The sequence below is a fragment of the Sander lucioperca genome, chromosome 9 (genome assembly GCF_008315115.2).
Source record: "Sander lucioperca isolate FBNREF2018 chromosome 9, SLUC_FBN_1.2, whole genome shotgun sequence".
Lineage (NCBI taxonomy): Eukaryota > Metazoa > Chordata > Actinopteri > Perciformes > Percidae > Sander > Sander lucioperca.
The window spans coordinates 38,109,647-38,133,147 of NC_050181.1; the positions used below are offsets into that span (position 1 = coordinate 38,109,647).

At 41.6% G+C, this 23,501-nt stretch overlaps 1 protein-coding gene across 5 annotated transcripts in view; it reads right to left on the reverse strand.

Moving 5' to 3' along the window:
* camsap2b (calmodulin regulated spectrin-associated protein family, member 2b) overlaps nucleotides 1-21,487 on the reverse strand; it is a 42,683-nt gene extending 21,196 nt beyond the window's left edge. For 4 of the 5 annotated variants that reach the window (XM_031281081.2, XM_036004945.1, XM_036004946.1 and 1 more), the window contains exons 1-4: nucleotides 20,771-20,912; nucleotides 14,080-14,339; nucleotides 4,159-4,338; nucleotides 2,982-3,068 (exon numbers count right to left, since the gene is read on the reverse strand). In XM_031281081.2, coding sequence (XP_031136941.2) covers nucleotides 2,982-3,068; nucleotides 4,159-4,338; nucleotides 14,080-14,339; nucleotides 20,771-20,912 — 669 coding nt within the window. Of the gene's footprint in view, nucleotides 1-2,981; nucleotides 3,069-4,158; nucleotides 4,339-14,079; nucleotides 14,340-20,770 lie in introns of all 5 variants that reach the window. The other variant, XM_036004944.1, reaches the window with a different exon arrangement.
* Nucleotides 21,488-23,501: the final 2,014 nt, after the last annotated feature.

Here is a 23,501-nt window from a genome sequence, read left to right on the forward strand (position 1 = left end):
GCCCATTCAAGCCTATTTTCAATTTTTCCAAATTGAGGCACCAATCACAACCGTTGAGGTGGGCTTTACTCCAATCACAACCGTTGAGGCGGGCTTTACATAATGACGATAGCGCAGCGACGGCGGGCAGCTTTTGCCGTTTTCGACATTTGAGCGGCGTCCGTTGGTGACGCCCCTTTGGAAATGAGCTGCGAATGAAGCTTGCCCAGACCCACTCTCAGTTACAACTGAGAAGGGTCTGGTGTCAACCAGGCTACTCATTTCTTGGCCTCCGTCCAAAAATGTTATTGAAATCTGTCGAAAGCTTTCGAGGTATGTTGCAAACTAATATACCGACAAAAAATGGGACCTACTACTTAACCTCCTTGATGGAAGTAATCAAAGCTACAACTAGTTATTGTTTATTTATTATTTTATTAATTTTATTATATATTTTTATTAATTACATTCAGTATCCACACACAGAAACGCTGAGCATTTAGTCATAAGACCACGGTTAAAGAGTTTTTACGCCATCCCAGAATAGATCCCATACTGAGAATTGTCTTGCGCTTATCCATTAGTGTGTGTGTGTGTGTGTGTGTGTGTGTGTGTGTGTGTGTGTGTGTGTGTGTGTGCGTGAAAAGATCTACTCTGAGTATGTCCTAGTCAGTGAATAGACTTCTGTTGAAGTTGTTAATGCAGAGAGGGAGCTGTGTGATGGAGCATGCAGTGGGAAAGCAGCTGACTGACACTGAGTGTACAGTATATTCCTCACACTCTTTAAAAGACCTTCTTCCCTTGTTCTTGCCTTTGACAAAGCCTGAGTTTGTCTATGTGCGTCAGTGTGGGGTGGGTCACATAACCCATGTGTATTATCAGCTTACAGGGCAATCGCACTAAGGCAGTGATCCCTCTAACTATAACGACACAAAGACAAAACAATGAGCGGGAGAAAAGTTGCCAAGAAAATCCCACAGCAGATAAAAGCTCCTTCTAAACTCATTTAGCCACTTGTGACATCCTGCAGCTCTTTCTGAACAGAGTGGTAATTTACTGTGGCTCCATTGAGGGAACAGAGACACACTCACCATGTGACAAAACCTATGATTGTATGTAAACCTATGATAACGTGTGTTTTCAGCCATGCTTGCCATGTAGCTTTATGCATGGCAATGTCAGTCTGTCAGACAGTCGCTTTGCGCTAGATTGAAAATATATCAAAAACAATTTTTTTTTAACTATCGGATGGATTGGCGTGACATTTTGTACAAACATTCATGATGAATCCTGGAGGTTTTGAGTGAAATGTCTAGACCACTGTTAGAGGGAGTGTCATGAAATTTGGTCAAGATACTCATGTCCCCCTCAGGGTGAATTTTAATAACTTTGGTAATCCTTTGACTTTTCATCTAGCGCCATCATCAACACTTTAGTTTATGACCAAATACCTGCAAAACTAATGACATTCCCATCAGCTTAAGCCATTCAGTGCTAATTTCGAAGATGTTAGCATGCTAACATGCTAAACTAAGATGGCACACATTCTTTCTAAACATCAGCATGTTGCTGTTACTTTGAACATATTGCCATGCTAGCCTTAGCATTTAGCTCAAAGCGCCCATGTGCCTCAACACAGCCTCACAGAGCATCTAGCATGGCTGTGGAGTTATAGTCTTCTTGACTCGAGACAAAGGTTAGCACACCAGTTAGCTGAAGCTTTCTTTGAAACCACACTGGTTCACTCGATGTCCGTTACGGTATTTATTTACACATTTAGCTCAAACAGAGTTTCAATCAGTGTTTACCTCTTTGACTTGCTATTGAATTGCAGGAAGTTTACCTACTCATTCCCATTTGCAACAGTTATATTGTACAACGCACGCAGTGAGATTATATTCCTTTTTCCATTTTCAAACCTTCACCCTCTTGTCACTGTTTTGGAGCAGCGACCCGAGGCGAGGGTCATGGCCTGATAAGGCTTTGTGCTGTAGCTTCATGGTTAAGTGAGTGGAAGAGGGTGGTAGCTGACTGCTGTGTGTTTGTCCCAGCAGACTGACTCGTTGTGTCACATGGACCTTACATAACTATGAGGCCTGCAGGATGACAACACTGTCTCTGTCTGTCATTGAGTCCCTTTAGCTACAGCTGACAAAGTTCCTGAGTGTCTCTCTCCATGTCTCCCACCCCTGTGTCATTTCTCCCATTTCCCTCTCTCTGATTTTCCCTCCTGCTTTTCTTCTTTCTTTCTCTCTCTCTCTCTCTCTCCGTTTCACATTTCTTTGTCTCCTCTAACAGCGACGTAGCGACTCTTGCCAACATTTCTCTGCAGCTGGTCTGAGACTGAGCTCATCTGTTTCTCTGATGTACAGAGCTCTGTGTACTGTGCTGTATGTGTGTACGTATCATGTGCGTCTGTCTGTGTGTGCCTTATGTGGATATACATGTGCTAATGCCTATTAGTAACAGTAGGAGATATTTAAAATGTAATATCAACAGATAGAAGACAAAAAAAAGTTTGAGAAGCAGAAAATACAACTCAAAACAAAAGCAAATTAGATAAAGATATTAAAGGAAAAAAAGTCCTGTTTTGGTTTTCCTACTTCCTTGTTCCTAAGAAAATAGTTTGGGGGAAATATACTTGTTTGCTTTCTTGCCTGGAGTTGGGTGAGAAAATGAATACTCATATCTGAGTGGAGTGTGGTCTCAATCTTCTCATCTGACTCTTGGCAAGGAAGCGAATAAGGAGTAAAAGAATTAACAGTAATGTCAAAACCACAAGTTGTCATTTTTTACATTTTGGTTGGTGTGCCAATTAAACAAAGGCAGAGATATTAAGTATTAATAAGTGAACGTTAAAGGTGCTGGTAGGAAGATTTTTGAACATTTGACAGAACGGGCCTAGCTGTTTCCTCTTGTTTCAAGTCTTTGTGCTAAGCTAAGCTAGCTCCATACGTAATGATGAATGGGAGTTTGCGCGGTTAATGTGTGTGTCCTCTTACTTTGTGTGTTGTTGTGTTTGACTCCTGGAAGTAAGCCTCTCTCAGCTTTTGCTCTTCGACAAGAATGTCCCTCAGGTGTTCATTCACCTGGAGAGAGGATAGAGACAGACAGACGGACAGACGGACAGACAGACAGACAGACAGACAGACAGACAGACAGACAGACAGACAGACAGACAGACAGACATCAAGGTCAAATTTCAGACAAGCGTTTTGTGCACACTGACTGAATGGTAAGTCTATGGTGGAGAGAGGAGAAACCTGAACATGAGAACAGCACACAGTTGACTTCAGACTCAAGCTCAAAGTAGAAAGAACTTCAAAGATTACTCTAATGATAGTATTTTTTCTATAAAAAAAAAAAGACCCCTCTTTTACGATTACTGCTTTTCTGTCTTCAAAGCTTCTGTACAAACAGTGATGTAACATTTTGGCTTGAGGGTGCACAAAGTCGCATCAGCCAATCCCCACCATGGCGTGCTAGGTCTCAGGGCTACACAGAAAGACAATCCCCCATGTGTGTTTTTAAATGTGTGTGTGTTTGTGAATTAATCCTGCTGCATGTGTATCTTTCCGTCTTGGACTGGAAAACGGAGCCACAAGCACATGAGCTTTTGCAGCAGGGAATGGCAGCGATTGTTGTATGTTCAATTGACTAACCCATGCCATGCTGGGGCTTGTTTCATTATTTTAAACAAAGAAGAATTAGGTCTACATCATATTTTGAGACAACTGTGTCAAAAGTCTCCTGCAAGTAAAAGCAATTTGAAATGGCTTAATAATCTGTAAAATGATGAAATAAACTAAAGATGAAATCAGAGAGACTTAACTACTGCACTGCCCTCTTAAAGCTTACAGCTTACTCCGGGTCTGATTTTACTCTCCCAATCCTGCTGTAGCAAACCAGAGGAGGTTAAATGGAGTCAGTTATCTCTTGGTAATCTCTCTGCCATGATTACATGTGGTTGGTGCCAGTTCTTCGTCTAGTTCTCTTGCGGTGTGGAGGAATTGAGCTCTGACAGACTTCCCAGCACCTCTTGTGTCTTCTATTTCCAGAATAAAACAAAGTACTGTGTGTCACATTGGAAAAGGCTTAAGGATGTGTACAGTTGTTATCCTCTGCACATGTCCTCGTGGTTGTGTGTGCACACAAACGTGCTCCTGTGTGTATGTGTACCTTGTTGATCCAGGTGGCGATGGCATCCTCTGTGTCATAAGGCAGCTCCTGGATGTGTCCGTCACCGTGTAGGGGTTCAGCTGAGGAGTACCTGTTGATGCAGGACATCACCCTCTCCACACTCACCATCTCCACAGTATAGGCCATCATCAGGGTATCTATGAGTGCCAGATGGGAACTCTGTAGAAACATAAGAGCGTTGCAAGGATTGTGTTTTTTAATCTCCCACTTTTTTCCAAAAGCATCAAACTGACAATTAAGGGCCTAACTTTATATTCCCATGTTGTGCTTCTCCGTGATTCTGTGCATCACACTGACTGTCGGCCGACACTTTCTGTGTGTGTGTGTGTGTGTGTGTGTGTGTGTGTGTGTGTGTGTGTGTGTGTGTGTGTGTGTGTGTGTGTGTGTGAAAAGATCTCCTCTGAGTATGTCCTTGTCAGTGTGTGTGTGTGTGTGTGTGTGTGTGTGTGTGTGTGAAAAGATCTCCTCTGAGTATGTCCTTGTCAGTGTGTGTGTGTGTGTGTGTGTGTGTGTGTGTGTGTGTGTCACACGTTTTGTTCTCTTGAAAGAGAAACGATGTGCAAGTATTAACCCTTTCGATACAGTTCCAAAAGGCATCTGAAACAGCATCTACAGGACAGCAATTACGATTTGACAACACAAATTTTCTAAATGTCACATCTCCTCTGTCTAAAATGCTTTTCAACAATCTGCCATGTGTCCTCGACCTCACTTTCATGCAGTGTGTCAAACCTGACAAATGTCTTGAAATTGTGTAAGGAACCCACTGAATGAGGCAAAGGACAGTGCAAGTGGTGTCCCTTATGCATGCAAAAACTGTCCTCAAATGCAGTGACGCGATGCTGACATCTGCTGCACCATTACACCTTTCAAGTAGGGTTTCTAAAAAAAATTACTGAGCAACTAATAATGCAGAAGTCATCCTGTGAAACAAATTCCTTGTGCACTAGTAGAAAGAGCTGAAGGATCAGAGTTGGGAAATATGACGGCATATGCTGTGTGGCAATAAAAATGTGTCTATAGCCAGAGGTTTTGCCATATCCTGATATTTTGTGGGGCAGCTTAGGCCTTTTTTAATTGAATTTTAATTGACAGTAGAGAGATATTGCAACAGAGATGTCCAGTGTTACTTGAATTGGGGCCGTTGCGGTCTGCAATTTAAACCTCTAGACCAGTGTTTCTGAAATGGGGGTGCGCAATCCCCTAGGGGTACTGTGGAGAACTGCAGGGGGTACGTGAGATTTAAAAAAAATAATAATGTTAATTTAAAAAAACATCAGTCATAGTCTCGGCATAATTCCTAAAATAATTATACTCTAATAATGAATGAATTCAGTGATGGATTCTAAACATTAGAAATAGCATTTAAGTGTTTTTTCAGTTACAGGGTTGTTGTTTAGTAAATCGGACACTGATGCAGTGCTATAATGTAAGGCTTTTTTTCTACCAAAAATGGTTTGCGCTGGTCAGACGGTACTTGGCTGAAAAAACATTTCAGAGGGGGTACATTATTGGAAAAAGTTTGAGAACCACTGCTCTAAATCACCAGCGCCAGTAACAAAGTAAAGTAAATTCTCAATTGATTTTCATTATAATTTCTTATGCATCACATTGGCTTAACTTACTCTTACTGTGCGGATTTGTGTTTGTGAACTTTAGCCTGAGCTCAATAAAGCCGCTATGCAAGTGTTTGCTATGTACTGTAAGCAAGGATCTTGCATGTGCGGCACACACTTTTTGTTTGCTTGATGTGTAATATGTAGCATGCCTTAGTGACTGTCATACCTGCAAACTCAACAAGAGCTGAAAAAGGTGACACATCATTCCCCCTCCCCCACCCCCCTAGTGGCACCTAAATAAGGCACCGAAATCCGCGTTGCTATTCGGTCCGGTAGAGAACAGTCGTTAAGGCACCGGTGCCGTATTAGCACCGGGTCTCGGACCCCCCCCCCCAAATAAAAACTGATTCATGTGGATGACATTTTCCCATTCAAAACGGCGATTTTCGCCGAAAAGCGACTAGTTTGCAGGTATGTACTGTACCCACATTGTGATCTATCATGCTTCAAACCTACTTGGGATGTCAACTGAGGACGTTTTGTGGACACCAGAAAGTTGCTGAGATGTCGGCTAAATGTTTATCTTTAGAGAATCACAGTTTCTGATCCGTCCAACCCCTCTAAAACACATCTGTAAAGATCTGTAAATATATAAAGTAAGTAATTTTATAGTGCACACATTACCTAATGTGGTTTTACCAGCCATCAACACCTACAGCACACAAAGCTTGACATTCTCCTGGCCTTTCTAATCCCATTCCAGGCCGGTCAGACTAACAGACCTCCCCTTCCCTTTCCTGTCACACCACCAGGTTAACTCAAAAACATGTAGGCTACACTGTGTGTGTGTGTGTGTGTGTGTGTGTGTGTGTGTCTGTGCAACCTAACTGAACAAACACCTAAAGTCAGGTGCTCCATGATCCAGGTGACTCAAACCAACAGACATAAACAAAGCAGTGAGACCTCGTGTCACCGCAGCCTGTACTGTCAAGCACAGGGCTCTAATTCATAACCACAGGGCCTCTTGTAAAAGCCAGTGTGACCAAGTGTTTCCCAAAGAAACCAACAACTGATCCAGCGCTATGAATCAAAACTGCTGCGGGTTCTCAGCGTCTTCCAGTCTAAACAGACAGCGTGTACCGAAGAAATATGGCTGTTAGAAACAGACTCCTCATGGAAATAAGTGCTGATGTACTTGAATATACTGGATCTACGTATCACCTCATGTAGGCATATTTCATCAATTTGATCATTCTTACAAAATAGAGAATAACTGTACAAGCTTACTGAAAGCTGAACAGTGGTCTGTAGACACTGATGCAATGCTGACCTGTAAAATGATGTATGCTGGTGGACATACAGTATGTTATACTGAATGCTACAGCTGTAGTGTATTAAATGGGTAAACAGGATTGTTTGGATTGGAGTCTGATATTGAACTGTCTATGAAACAGTCTGCAGACACTGTTTCGAATTCCTGCATCTTCAGGATATTGCCCGTCAGATATTTGACATTGCTTGCATTCTTCTCCAGAGGTACAGCCGCCGGTCTGGCTGACAGCTGGACTGACTGACAGGCAGACAGAATGAGGGAGAGAGAGAGAGGCCAAGCAGCTTAGACTGGAGATCCAGAAAACCTGATTTTCATGAAAACCCACCGAGCCTTTTCTGTGATTGAAGCTTTTCTGAACACATTTGCATAAAACCCTTCTAAATCTTTAATGTTGCTAAGCTTGTGAAGGTGTGTGCCCATCCGCCTGTGTGTGTGTGTGTGTGTGTGTGTGTGTGTGTGTGTGTGTGTGTGTGTGTATTTAAACGCTAATGACAAATCACTTTGTGAATTTATGTTTCATTACAATTATTGTAAATTAACATGTGCGTTGAAACTAGAGTGCGGATCGGGCTGCATTTTTCTGTCCGAGCCCGGCCCGCGTCCAACATAGCAGTAACTGAACCCGGCCCAAGCCCGACAGGCATTAAGATATTTATGTCCGAGCCCGACCCGACTCGTTTTTTTTTCTCATACTAATGACACATGTACATTTGTAGGAAGGCATTCGGAAATGTCAACAGATGAGCGCATCAGCGCACACGGGGCAACAAGCGCACGTTAACACAGGCGCGCACCTACATAATAAGCTTTTTTAAATTTAAAATGTTCAATGCCTTATTGTTGACGTGACCGAGCCCGACCCGAACCCGAACATCATTTCTAAACATCTGTCCGAACCCGGCCCGGCCCATCGGGTACCGTCGGGTACCGTCGGGTCCCAACGGGCTCGGTTCAGGTATCCATCCTCTAATTGAAACCTAAACATGGATCGCAATTTTGTATGCCTACGTAGTTGAATGTAAAACTTTGACCATCACTTGACAAAAGTGCATGTTTTGTCAATTTTCTAAGGGACTGTATGAAAATGATTAGAAGGCAGAGGATTATGTATTTTTTCTTTTTATTGACTACATTGGGGACGGACTTTTAGAGTAATAGTATAATAGTAGTACTGTATAATAGTTACAGCGAGTAACTCCCCGTAAAATCACAACTTTCTGTTTTTACATTTCTATTTGTGCACAGATTAAACAAAAAGATAAAACGTGTTAATTTGTGAGCTTTAAAGGTGCTACTAGGCAGATTTTTAAACTTTAGATAGAGCCAGGCTGGCTGTTTCCCTATGTTTATCCCCTACCTTTTGTTCCTCCTCTTTTTGCTAAGCTAAGCTAGCTTCGTAATTATTAAAACATACAACATGAGTGGCTTTAATCTTCTTATCTAACTCTGTGTGTATTACCAAAAATGTGAAACTATTCCTTTAATAACAGTTTTTAAAAGTAAAAAAAGAGTTATTGTTACCATTATTATTCATTATATCAATATAGTCTAAATGTCACAAAGACAAAGGTCTGAGGACTGATCCTTGGATGCTACCAGGTTATTGTTCCTCACTGTGTTGTGTAGGTTTGTCTGTGTCACTGTTTTCTCACTGTTTTAATAGGACATTGTATACAGATCTAACATGCATGTGTGTATGTACATATGGTTGTGTGCACGAGAGACAGAGAAGGAGACAGACAGACAGACAGTATATGGAGCCACTCCATAGAGACTGTTCTCATATCCCCAAAAAAAAAAAAAACCCTACTGTTGACACTACAGCATGGATTTAAAAGCCATGTGCTGTCTATTATGCCTTCACAAAGACCTGGTGTGTGTGTGTGTGTGTGTGTGTGTGTGTGTGTGTGTGTGTGTGTGTGTGTGTGTGTGTGTGTGTGTGTGTGTGTGTGGGTGTGTGTGTGTGTGTGTGTGTGTGTGTGTGTGCGCACGCACGCACAGAACCAAGTCTAAACCACTCATGGTGACAGACGGGCCTTATAAGGCTGTGGAAATGGCAGATGCAAGTCATAAAGTGCTGTAAAGAGCTGCATTGCTCTCACGCACACGCTCTAACGGGGGCATCAGTATTCATCCTCACTACTGTTGTACGGCTGCATGAGTGTGTGTGTGTGTGTGTGTGTGTGTGTGTGTGTGTGTGTGTGTGTGTGTGTGTGTGTGTGTGTGTGTGTGCGCATGCGTGTGCGTGTGCCCTTGATCAAAGGCATCTATAGGAAAGAACAATACAGCTGAGCAAACAGATAATCAAAGTAACCTCTTTCTCCACAAAGATCACGAGTGTCCATTCAACGCAGGTACACATCTGAACAACACAAGTGTTTTTATTGTACAACTTTACACCTACATGTCTGGCTCTGCTGAAATGTCCAAACTGCCACAAAAAATAATGCCCGCCCTCGCTATTTTTCTCAGACACACACACACACACACACACACACACACACACACACACACACACACACACGTCCATAAAATCCTCTTTTAGCGCAATTCAGCAGGATGCTTTTAGTCGAGGGTAGACGCCCCACTGCAGGAACTTTCATTTAGCACTACAGCTCCCTCTCCTCCGTCAATTTCTCGTTTTAGGTGGCAGAGTGTGCAAGACAGAAAACAAAGGTCAAAGAGAAACCGGAAAGTAAACTAGACAAGGACTCACAGGTCTCATGCACACTGCTGGAGGTCTGACAGCTCTTTGGAAGTGTGTGTGTGTGTGTGTGTGTGTGTGTGTGTGTGTGTGTGTGTGTGTGTGTGCACCAGACTTGCTTAACTCACTGTCAGACCCCACCCTCCACAGTGCTGCAGTAGTGCACGTCACGTCTTCCTCCTTCCTCCTCTCCTCAACCCTCCCTGCTCTCCTCCATGTACTCCACTCTTCTCCTCCCCCGTCGTTTCCCTTTTGTCCCCTCCTCTCCCCTCTTTCCAGATGGCCATATTAACAGTGGGCCTTTTCCACTCGTTCTCTGGCACATACATGTCGTCCTGCCCGCCAAAAAGGCATTACCTTACCCTTCCCTCTCCTCTCCGTCTTTCCTTCCCTCCTTTCCACAGCTCTTCGCCATCTCCCCCTTTCCAACCGTCCTCTTGAAAACTTCCACATCCACCCTTTCCTCTCTTCTCTTGCTCTACTTTCCTGCTAACTCCTAAATCACAGCCAAATGGCAGCCCCGAAACTCTCCATCTTCCCCCCCGTTCCCTCCTTACTCTCTATATATCCATTCACCATGTTACAGACTGCCACGCTCCTCCTCCTCCCTGACAGGAGTTATTTGTCTGCTGCACAGTATTTGGAAAACCATGAGGTCATCATTTTCACGGCAGATATACCATAACCCAAAATGAAAAGTCTCGACTTTGGCGTGACTGAAATGATCACGCTGAGTCCACAAATACACACACAGGCAGTTCCTCTACTTTGCAGAGCCAATTTAATGAATCCAGAAGGGCACAGAGCAACAATAACGACGGACAGATTAATGTGTGCTACACAAATGAAGGTCAATAGCTATAGGGAGTCGATGGGCTGTGGGCTCCATTTGTCTACTTAACACTGTCCCTGAAAGTGTACGCTAAATCACCTGCATGCACACAGAATCACAGAGACAAAGAGAGATGTATAGACACACACTTGCACTTTTATAGGTGAGAAAGGACACGGGATCATTAGGCGCTGCACCTAATCGCCCACCTCAATCATGTAGGGAAAAACTGGAGAGCACAAGCGGAGGGCAAATAAAACACTGGCTACAACCCGAGAGAGAGAAACATGCGTGGGCTCTGGCAGGCTTGGTGAAATATGATTAAGCTTCAATTAAATGTTCAGGAGATAACAATGTCCAATGTGAGTTTGGATGAGACAGAGGTAGGGGTAGGAAAGGATTCAAAAAACTAAAAAACCATGAGAGGAAGAGAGATAAATGAAGAAAGGAAGGAGGAAGGTGGCAAAGAGAGAGACGAGGAAAGAAACAGTAAGAGAGAGGCAGGGAGACAGAGTGTGAGCCGGAGAGGGAGGGAGCGGAGAGAGGGCGCACTGCAATGCAGACACCTTTTGGCGTCAGCAGACGTGCTCGCTCTCCAGCCATGCGTGTGGTAGCAGTGTGTCTGGATCTGCTGCCACAGACTCACAGACTTTCTTTCATGACTAAAACACCATAAATAAATGTTTTTTGGGGCTCAGAATCAAATCCTCCCTACACAGTCCAGTAAAAGGTGGCAGTACTATGTTCTACAGCTGAAACAATGAGCTAATTAATTGATTAGTCAATAAACAGGAAATTATCGACAGTTATAATAGTTGCTAAGTCATTTCTCAAGCGAAAATGCCCCAAATTAGCTTGTTCCAGCCTCTCAGATGTTAGGACTTTCTGCTTATCTCTGTTTAATATTAGCCTCGTGAGACCGTCCTGATCTCGCGAGCTCCAGTTTTCCACTCGCAGATCAGTCTGGCATCTTGAGACAGAGAAAATTTGGAGCCGTTTGCCAAATGACAGACCAATCAGCGTTGGTTTTGAGGCGGGTTTAGGTGTGACGCAACGAGAAGCGACTGTTCAGTCTTAACGACATGGCGGCTTCCACGGATGAGATGAGCGTAGCTATCGCGCAAGTTTTATCCAAATTAGAAAGTATTCCTTCATTGAAAGAAGAGCGAAAAAGGGCACTGGAGGCTTTTCTCGGAGGAAAAGATGTTTTTGCTCTTCTCCCAAGAGTTTGATATATTGTTGATCTGACTGGTTGATTTGGCCCGTCTATCACCAATATAGGTGGTGATAGACAGATGGTTTATCCAATCAGCTAACCAGTATTTTCGCCCCTTCCCAAAAGTTCTCCAACGGAAAGTTCCCAGATGGATATGCCGAGCAAATGCGAAGCAATCCATCTGGTGGAGTCAGGTTAGTTTAATATCATTGTAAACTGAATATTTTTTAGTTTTGGACTGTTGGTTGGACAAAACAGCAATATAAAGACATTACTTTGGCATTTGTCTCTAAATGACTAATCTATAACTAAAAAGATAATGAATTTTCAGATTAAGATGAATTAATAAGGAAAATAATGGTACATTGCAGCAATATTATGTTCTTCCATCCAGTGCTATTGACAACATACTACTAGAATTTCTCTAGGGCATGTTTGCCCGGAGCTGTCTAATGACACAGAGACCGAACAGTGAGTAATGGGTTGCTATAGGAAACCTGTCATTAGCGGTTGTTTTTCTCTTAACAGGACAGATCTTGGGAGGACGGTTTAACAGTCAGACACATGGAGCCGTACACACAAACACACTATCATATAACATACTGATTCCCCATGAGGGGAAGACACAGCAAAGCACACAGTGACATCCACTGTTAGTATAGTCCTGAAACCATCAGCTGAATAACAAATCAGTCGATGGAAGTCATTTATCAAGCATTTGCTGGTTCCAGCTTCTCAAATGTGTGGATTTGCTGCTTTGACATAAACCTTATACGTTTGGGTTTTGGACTTTTAGTTCGTCAAATCACGCAATTTGAAGACGTCGTCTCGGCCTCTGGGTAATCGTGTTTGACATTCTTCGCTAGTTTTTGACATTTTTTCAATGAATGAAAATCAATCCTTTGTTGTAGCCTTGATTTATATGCTTATGCACTTACATGTGTGTGACCATATGTATGAATTTGCAAATCAACAAACTGAGATCTAAATCCAGTGATCCCATTGTACACATCATGTCACCATGGTTACTAATATGTATGCATTTTTAAAGTGCTCATATTATGCTCATTTTCAGGTTCATAATTGTATTTAGAGGTTGTACCAGAATAGGTTTGTTGTACTGCACATTGCTGCAGCTCCTCTTTTCACCCTGTGTGTTGAGCTCTCTGTTTTAGCTAAAGAGTGGAAATCTCACATAAAATATATCCAAACAAAACTGTCTAGAAGTATTTCAGTCTTGGCTAAAGCAAAGCACATTTTAGACTACAAATCACTCCACATTTTGTATTGTTCAATGGTGTTGCCATATTTAAATTACTGTGTAGAGGTTTGGGGAAACACATATCAAAATTCATTGAAATCGTTAATTATACTTCAAAAAAGAGCAATAAGAATAATTCATAACGCTGGATATTTGGAACATACCAATTCACTATTTTCACAGCCTAAAGCATTAAAATTACTTGACCTTGTCGAATTTCAAACAGCAGCAATTATGTTCAAGGCGAGAAACAATTTATTGCCTGGCAATATACAGAAAAGATTTTCTGAAAGAGAGGGGGGCTACGAATTAAGGGGAAAGTCAAATTTTAAGACTCCCAGTTTTCGAACTACAAGGACAAGTTTCTGTTTATCTGTCAGTGGCACTAAATTGTGGAATAAACTACATAATGAATTAAAGCAATGTCTAAACATATTCAAATTCAAAAGATGTTCAAAGAAATTATATTCTAGAGGTACAGAGAAACGCAGTGCAATTAATAACCTAGGCTTATATTGAACAATTTGTAGTATGTGTATAATTATTGTTGTGTATGGGTAAATATATGAATGTGAATAGAACTTCTGAAAATATATTTTCATTGATTACAGATTTATTATCTCTATAGACTTATTATTTTGTAGCTAACTCATTTATTATGATAGAAAGGGTACAGAGGGGTAGGAGTACATAAGTTTTACTTCTTCCTACTCCTTTTTGCATGTGTAAATAGAGGTCTTTAAGTCCTGGAAATTATGGAGTTTTATTTTTTAACTTTTTTTTTAACAAAAAGATATATAACACAATAAAGGAAAGGGAAAAAGCCAAAAAGCATAATATGAGCACTTTAAGTGTGAACATGTTAATGTATGTGCGGTACAAACAATTGTATGCAGAAAAAAACATGAATTAGACCCTACTGTAAAAATGTAAAACCATCAGAAAAATCTAGATGTTTTCAATCACGTACTCAGGTACTGTACATCTCCACTCACCATGTGTATGGGCGTGCTGGTCAGATCTCTCTCAGTGACCAGTCGGTCCTGGTCAGTGACGTACAGGCCTTTCTGGGCCAGGGCCTGGATGACAGCGTTGTGTCCCAGTAGAGGTTTGACAGCATCACTGCGGAGGATCAGGCTTCCCGCCCGGCAGTAGAGCTCTGCGGACTGGAGCAGGCAGGCTACCGGAGGCTTCAGGTGCTCCTGGTTGTACTGGTCCTTGTATAAAGGCTCGGCCAGCTCTTCTGGTACTGCATCTGAGCAGAGAGAAAGACACAGAAAGGGAGAGGGGATGTATGGGTTAGAGATGATTTTTCTTTTTTAAGATCATTTTTTGGGGGATTTTTGGCTTTTAATTCATAGGAAGAACTGTAGACAGGAAACGTGTGAGAGAGAGAGGGGGATGACATGCAGCAAAGGGCCGTGGGTCGGAGTCGAACCCCGGCCGCTGCAGTAAGGACTGAGCCTTCATACATGGGGCGCACGCTTAACCAGGTGAGGTACCAGGGCGCCCCAGGTTAGAGATGATATTGATCTATATGCACCTCCTGTCTTCCAGCTCCATCGCTGCTGGGACACCTACCATCCACAGAGACACTGAATGCATGCAGGCAATAAAAAAAACCCGCTATGCTACTATTCTTTCTATATTTTATTGCCTTTGTTATTGTTGCTATGGCTCCCGTTCATTATAGCTCAGAGCCTCGCCTTCGTGCCCACAACCTGCTCAAAGCTTGTTGCCTACATAGAATAACACACAGAAAAGACTTCATACACCACAATACCTCCTGAGCTTCGTCGCTAAAAATACAGTATATTTTCACGAAAAAATAGAGGGAAATGAGTTACTATGAGCATAAGGTCAGTTAGTGGTGAAAGGCAGTTCTCGGGCAGAGAGAGAGTTTTCACTATTATAAGCGCACCAATGTCATGTGTCTATTGTTGGTACTTATCTTACTGAAGATCCACACATGACATATTGTGAGCACAAAGCCACAGTGTGTGTGTGTGTGTGTGTGTGTGTGAAGTTTGTGTGTCGGTGGAATTGTATGTTACAAAGGATAGAGTACCTTCTAATCCTGTTACCTCATCCACTAAATCTGATTTGAAGAAAATAGCTGGACACAAACACACACACACACACACACACACACACACGCGTACATACAGAGCTACACTTTAGGGCTTGCTATTTCTTCATCATACTTTGTTGTTAACCACGTTGTGACTTAAAGTTATACTATACAAGTCATCAATCTGTCATTGAATTACATATATACTCTATCTATGCACCTCTATCCCATCACTTTAGTCAGACAAGACTTGTATCGTACAGTATGTGTGTGTGTGTGTGTGTGTGTGTGTGGCGACACACTTTAATAACACTGCATGTTCCAGTATAAGTGTGTATTCCTGGTGCATGGGGTCATTTCCTCTCTGCCTGCCTCTGAATCACGCTGAAAGAAAACAAAGGACCCTAAAGGAATGTATCTTAAAGCTACAGCTTTCTGCTCTTTAATCCTCCGAAATAACAACATTGTAGAGGCAAAAGAGCTCAACAAAACAACATAATGAAATTAAATATTTAAAGCTCAAACACCATAAAGCTTGTGATCAAACCGTGGTAGTTTTCCAGTGGCTGTGTGGTTAGTGCAGCCCTCCTATGTCCCAGCGGCGGCTGATGAAAATAGATATTCAAAGCAACAAGCAGATGTTAAACCACATCAACATCTACTGTTTAACCAGTCCTTCTGCATCTTGTCACAGCTATTAAATCGATCCAATGTTTGTCAGAATGTCTATAAAGTTGATTAATGGATCTGTACTTAAAGAAGCCTCACGTTTGGTAACTTAAGCGACATTTGTGTGAAGTTATTTGGGTTCTTTTGTTAGAAATGGTTAGTTACAGTACACTCTTTGAAGAGAAATCCCTCAGAAACTATTCAGAAAGATACAAGCTTTCTTTTCAGATAATGGCAGTTTGCACTTGAAAGTGTTTAGTCGGATGACCTTAAGCTTCGAGGTTAATTACATTTTTTCTAAAAACATAATAAAAAAAAAAGAAGAGCAGGCTACAATAGCACAGAGAGCAAGTTTTTATAGAGTTCATGAAAATCTGCCTTGTCAAGTAAAAACCCTCTCCTTTGTGTTGGCCATCAAAGAGGAAACAGACAGGAAGTAGCTGCCACAGGAAGTCCAGGCATGGAGAAGACTGCTCCCCTGGAGACCCCCGGGATCACAGCTCAGCATACACAACGTCACGGTCAGCACTGTTTATCTCTGCTGGCTAACTGCTCGTTGTTAAAAAAAAACTAATTCAGTTAGTGATCTGGGTTACCAACTGGTAATACGTTTTTACAGAGATTAAGTTATTAGTTCATAAGCTTCAGCTTATATGTTGTTAGTACGTGGTGTTGGCTCACTGTTCATTTGAAATAGTGCTGATCTCCCACTTTATACAGATTGTTATCACGTAATGTACTAGATCATTTAAAAAAAACACACACACACACACACACACAACTTTAAACCTGCAATAACTTTTTGGCCATTTGGATGCAGTTGAAAGAAGTCGTGAACGCAACACTGACATAATGTCACCTTTTAGGCGAATATGGCAAACTTTTTTGCAAACTGTTGCCAACGTATACATCCAGCAGTTACAGAGCAACATTATCATTCATGTGAGTCGTGTTTCTGGATACGTGACGTATGTAAGTCCAATCTTCACTCAATACATATCTGACTCTTAGCTGCTAAAAGTTCCATTATGTTCACCAGCTAGTTGCAAACTGTAGCTGCCATTTGGTGCTGGGCAGGTAGCGTACAGTCAATTTTCAAAACATTTTTTTTTGCTGAAAACAGTTGCCCGCTGTGGCCAAAATCGACTATGAGAGTGGTGAGAGTGAACCAACCCTTTCTGCCGTCTGAGCTACAGGATAGATGCAAACATAGGTTACAAATGATCTCTCATAGTATTTTGCTACATGATGGCTGGTGTCAAATGTATCCATTTACTGTACATCCAATATTTGTTAGGATATATATATATATATATATATTTTCTTACACTACATGCTATGAGCTAGCTTCTCATTTCAAAGCAGCATAACACATGAAACACAGAGCACAAAGCCATGAAAACCACTACTGATAGCTGGTCAAAGCTTAAAAGTCCCTTCACTTCAGGGAAGGAGTATGAGGAGTATGCATGTTTTCATTCCAGCCACTACACCATCTGATTTCACTGATCAGTTCCTTCATACTGTAGCTTTAGAAGCAAAGCAGAATACTCTCCTGGCTCTACATGGTCATTTTTTCCCTTTGTTTTAAGAGATACTGACAGAGTTGAAGAATTGCATTTACAACCATCCATTGACATCTTCTGAATGAGCTAAATGAAATGTGTAGGTGACCTGTGGTGACGCTGGTTACATCACTGCTGTGATCTGAGTGATACAGCCGAATCCAGCCAGAATCATTGTGGTGTCTGTGCTGCACTTGATAATCACCCTTTGGTGTAAACTCACCATTTTGATTTGATTAAATATTTAAATTATAACTGCATACTGCTGCAGTGCAGTTACACTGAAGAACCAACGCCGAGGTAAACAAATGCCAGACAGTGACCTGTACCCACCAGCTACATTAGTCCCAAGAGAACAAAAATCAATGCTTCTTATGCATTGATTCTTAAAGCCCTCCTCCACTCAAACATGTGTTTCACTCATAGTTACTTCACTTGGATGTTTGAGCGTCACTGTGCAGATACGGTATGTGAAAACTGTTTTCAGATTTATCTGCTGAAGGGGGGAAAGTTTATCTGTGCGCACATTGTCCAGTTCATTCGAACTACAGCTCCGCTACCCGATCTGGCAAACTTGCATAATGTAATGTAATGGACAATTCCGCTTCCAACAGTAGGGGGACCGAAGCGGGGAAAAAAGTTCACACATGGTAGTTTGGAAGCCAATAATGTTTCAATATGCAATGTGAAACCTCGAGCAAACACACAGGCAGGCATGCACACACACACACACACACACACACACACACACACACACAGAATGGGTTTTTCAGTGAACTAGGAGGCATCTTGTGCCCCGCAGTTACAATTTTGAACTGAATATTTGCATATTCATAGATTCTGGATTTTTCAATAAGAGGGAGATGAAATGAGAAAATGTTTAACACGTTAATTGAACTTTTTGTGGAAAATCTGACACAAATACCTATGCAAAGCAGAGTAGTTTTATATGTATTAAAACATGTCTGGTAGGGATCTTTAACAATACTTGAATCCATTAGGCTATAGCACTAATGCACTGTTGTCAAAATCTGAGGCGATCTCTATTGGTCCTTTGCTTATCTGATGCCAACATGGAGACACATCAGGATAAACGTGTGGAGACAGTAAAGCTGTGCTCTGACATTCATTACACACCCACTAACAAACCTCAACATGCACACGTGTGTTTTGCCTCAGTCCTATCAGACCACATCTTTACAAACTGCATCTTAAAAGCCATTTGTTTTCTTTGTCTTTCTTTTCATTTCATACCTTTTACTTTGGGGGTTGTACACTTCATTGTGCCTGTTTTTATAAATTGTCTTCTCAGTCTCTTTCATCTCCCTCTCTCCCGTTCGTCTTACTGTAAATCACTGTTTTGATAAGTGCCATATGCACAGGAAAGCACAACAAACAGCAAATCCATCTCTCTGAAATTTCAGAACAAACTTTCAGCTGCTGAGAAAGGTGTTAACATCTGAGTGCCACCAGATTCAAACCATCGCTCATCTGTCCAAACTAGGCCGAAGAAGGCTCTGAGGACTGGTTATGAATTGGGCCACAGTTCTTGGCGGTGCTGGGAGCTGAAACTGTGTCACTAGAGGAATGGGGGGAAAAAACAAGGCAGCAGCAGTATGCTAACTAACCGCAGGCCTTGTTGAACTAAGACATGCTGCTGTCCCTCTCCACCATTTCATGCTCTGAGAGTAAAATAAGTGAGTCACGTGCAGCTCTATTTGGCGCTCCTTGTTGAATCAATGAGTGTGATTCAGAGGTCTGTCTTTTGATCTCACTCTTTCTAGGTTTGTCTGTCTGAGTAGAGTACTGTACATGGAGGCGCAGTCGTTTAAAGCATTCATTAAGGGCTGGAGTAAATCTGTGGGCTGAGAGCAGACTGGAATTACTCAGTCTTTAGTCTGACAGACTGCCAGACCACACTGAGGACAGGAGATATATGTAGTCACATATGCAGAATAATTACTGACACACAAATCCAGATGAAAACATCCCCATTATTACTGTGAAGAAAAGCTAAATATAAGTTCATAGTCTATAAGCAGTTATACTATGTCCAGCTAACTTTAGCAGTCATTCAATCAATTTGATCAATGAATTACTTGATCAACAGAAACTTAATGGCAACTTGTTTGATAATCGATAGTCCAGCTTTTCCATTGTGAGGCTTTTCTGCTTTTCCTCATCTAATCTGATAGTAAACTGAATATCTTTTGGTTTTGGACAGTTGGTTGGACAAAACAAGCAATTTTAAGACGTTACCTTGGGCTCTATTGTGATGACCATGAATCAACAACAACAACATTCACATTGGCTGCAAGTAAAACAAATAGAAGTTTGTTTTTTATTCCAGAAGCCATTATGCTTATGGGTGGTGGTGATGGCTTAGTGGATGTGACACATGCCTTTGGTGTGGGAGAGCTGATTTCCCACTGTGATACATCAACCAATGTGTCCCTGAGCAGGACACTTAACCCCTAGTTGCTCCAGAAGCGTGCGACCTCTGACATATATAGCAATTGTAAGTCGCTTTGGATAAAAGCGTCAGCTAAATGACATGTAATGTAACTTATAAACAGCCACAGTATAAGAGGCGTTTACTGTGTGTATAGAATGACAAATGCATTTGCATTTGTTGACATGATGTGTGTTTGTGGTGTCGGACACTGTTGGCCTTACATTATAATATTTTGTGTTTTTAGATTGTTTTTATGGGTGTGAATGAATGTTTGTGTGTATTGTGTTTGCAAACTTGCTTGGCTTCAAAATGCATTTGATTGAATTTTCTGACATCTTTGACTCAAGTGACAACACAAGTCTCCTTCTGCATCTGTGGCTGGCAGTACAGATCTGTAGTCAGAGTGTTACATAAACGGTTTAGCCTCACTACTGCAGTGGGGGAATAATTAGCATCAAGGAAAGCAACAGGTTAGATCAATGACACTGTGACATGAGCAGGCATGCAGCGGATTTGATCTATGAACTGCAAGTAGAAATTGATATGTGTGTGTGGAAAACAAAAACACAGAAATTCAACCATCAACCTCAAATAGGCTACTAGGCCTAGGCTATAAGTTTGACATTTATAACTATAAGGATTTTTGCTGCTATTCCATAGAATAGAAAGAGAGGAAACATGTCAGTTTCTATTTAGAAAAACAAGGACTAGGAACATGTAAGTAAATAAGTAGTTTAATTGGGTTTGCCAGTGAGTGTCTGATTACCTAGGCTGTTGTTTACAAGGAAATACCATACCATATGGTCCCGCTGGTCCAAAACGACATCAGTCCGCATTATTACACATATTTAAAATGATTATCTTAACAATGTTTCCCACTAACTTAATCCAGAGATTAAAACACGCAATTACGAGGCGCCACCTACCCGATCCGAAAGCCTTGGCCACCAGCCACGTCAGGCTGCATGAGATCTTGGCCCTGGTAAAGTCGTAGTGATCGAAGCTCTTGATGGCAGGGACGATGAAGGTCCGTCTCAACCCTCTGTCATCTGCCGCATGATCTCCCATCTTCTATCTGTATCTCTCTCTCTCTCTCTCTCTCGGGAGCCCGCTACACTACACTGCAACTGGAGGATCAGTCAGCCAGAGGAATTCCTCCTGACTGCGGATGACATCCCGTCCAGAGGAATTCGATGCAGTAAAATTCCCCCTTCTTCTGGAAAAAAAAAATGGAGAGAAAAACTTTGAGTGTGTCGTGGTTGTTGGAGGGCACGACGAGTTGGATAGCTGACAGGGGCGCTCCTCGGTCACACGAGCACCATCCTCAGTTTGATGTTTCAGTAATATCCTTAAACCCCGACAGCGCAGCGCAGTTTAGCAGCAGGATTTCTGAAGATTTCCTCCATTCCCTGACGTTATATTCTCCTCAGGTTGTCCGACATAACGGAGCCGCTGTGCGGCAGAGGAGGAGAGCTAACAGGCCAACAGCAGCGGGACGTTTTCACACATTAACTAAAGACGCGGTTTGGATCCATGTTGTTGTTCGGCTTTCTCTCTTCTAACTGTTTTCCTCTCTCCCTCTATCTCTCCGAGGCGTCTTCTCTGCGCTTTTCCTGCGGCACTGATAGGAGGATAGAGCGCACTGCGCATGCGCGATCCACCCACCCTGTCTATTCAGTCCTGACAGGAGTCACCACAGTACAAACCAAGGTGGAGTTAACTGGCAGGATGGTTTCTGACTAAATCCCAGATGTTGTTTCAATGGAGAAATGGAGAAAGAAATTCTTCACAAAATATGACTCTGTAATATGAATACACTTATTTTATTTTGTTTTTTTCGCTTGAAATTTGGAAAGATTTGAAAAAAACATCTACTCCTAACAGTTATGATTACTTAGGCTACTAGAAGGCAGGCTAGGCAAATTGCACATCAAATCTAAGTATTAGTAGTTTTGTTTTGTATTATCTTAAAGGATTCCTTGTAAGTCTAAAACACAGAAATCGGCTAAAGTGCAATAAAGTGTCTACAGCACTTTTTTGTTCAATTTGATCTATTTACTTGGTGATTAACCAATGGAAATCATTTTCTGATGGAGAAAACATGATAAACTGCCCTCTAAGGTGTCTTTCCAGTGGAGAAAAGGTGATGAAGGGACGCCTCCTGGGTTTATTTATTTATTCATTTTATTTGTTAGGGACCATGTGCAATGTTTAACATAAATGTTGCCATTTGATGCATTGTACCAGAGTTAGCCTTAGGCTAATTTAGATCTGCAGTCCCTAGGCAGGGCACAATTTAAATCCAACAGTAAAAACATGACAACATCTAACAAAACAACAAGACAGATCACAAATCCTACATCAATATAATGCACATTGTGACACACAAACACACACACACACACACACACACACACACACCTGTTCAGCACCATGCTGAAAAACAAAAGAAATAAAAGTAAAAAAAGCAGGATGTCAGTGGTTGCAGAGTTCATATTGAGTTCATATTGAGTTGATTTTAAATAATGTTTTAATTTAAATGTGACGCTTCTGATGAAACTACAGGTCTTTATGTTGTCTGGAATAGCATTCCATTGAGTGATGGCTTTAACTGAAAATGCTGACTGTCCAAAGGTTGTATAACGGAAGGGTACAGTGCAGTTATGTATGGAGGCTGTTCTGGCAGATCTGCAGAGCTAACAGAGCGGAGATAGACAAAATTGTTTGTGCAGGAATGTGCACATGCTGGAATAGTTCTGCACCTAGATATAACTGATCTTAGGCTGAATTAGGTCACACACAGACACACAAAGACATGAGAAGCAAGAGTCAGTCTTGGGTAATAACCTGGCTGATATACAGAAGCAAGTCTGAGCAAACAGGATGCCCCTGTGAGTGAAAATAATACAGTGTTACCTTGTTTTTGTGACAGTCAAACCTGGCTTCAGCTGAACCATTAAGAACACACACTTAAATGCCTAATCACTACAAATATTACATTCATTTTTATTTTAATACCAACTATTTTATTTTAGTACTTGTTCACTTTAACTTATGCAGAAAGATTGCCAGGATGTTAATCACTGATTGGCTATTTTCCATTGTGGTATTGCTACTGTACTCTACTCAAAAAAGACTTTGAATACTTCTTCCACCACTGATTAAAGGCAAAATAAGCAGTCAGATTGAGTAGGAAACTAGCATACACACGTGTGTTATACACTGAATGAGGAAATAAAAACTACCTTAACAAAGGTATTTGCAAAAATGAACAGTATACAAGGAGATACAAGAAGAAAAGATCAACAAAAATGTAAAATAAATTACAGAAGATTAAATGTACATACATTTTTTGTCTGAACTATTAAAAGCAGCCTGTCGGGAAATCTCAGGGTGCAGTTTGGCTCATAGATGAAAAATGTCAGAGATATGTGGCCAGGTCATGGTTAAACGTGAACCTGAGATGATCAACTTCAACTTCCACTTTATTTGTGTCCCCGAAGGGCGATTAGGTGTGGAACCAACTGGAACACAACCGTAACAGTACGAGGACAAATGAATACCAGTACAAGGTGCATGGATAGCAGCGTCAAAGTAACCTACATAGGGTAGGAAAAAGTGCATATCAGCCTCCAAAGTTGACACAATATAATCAAC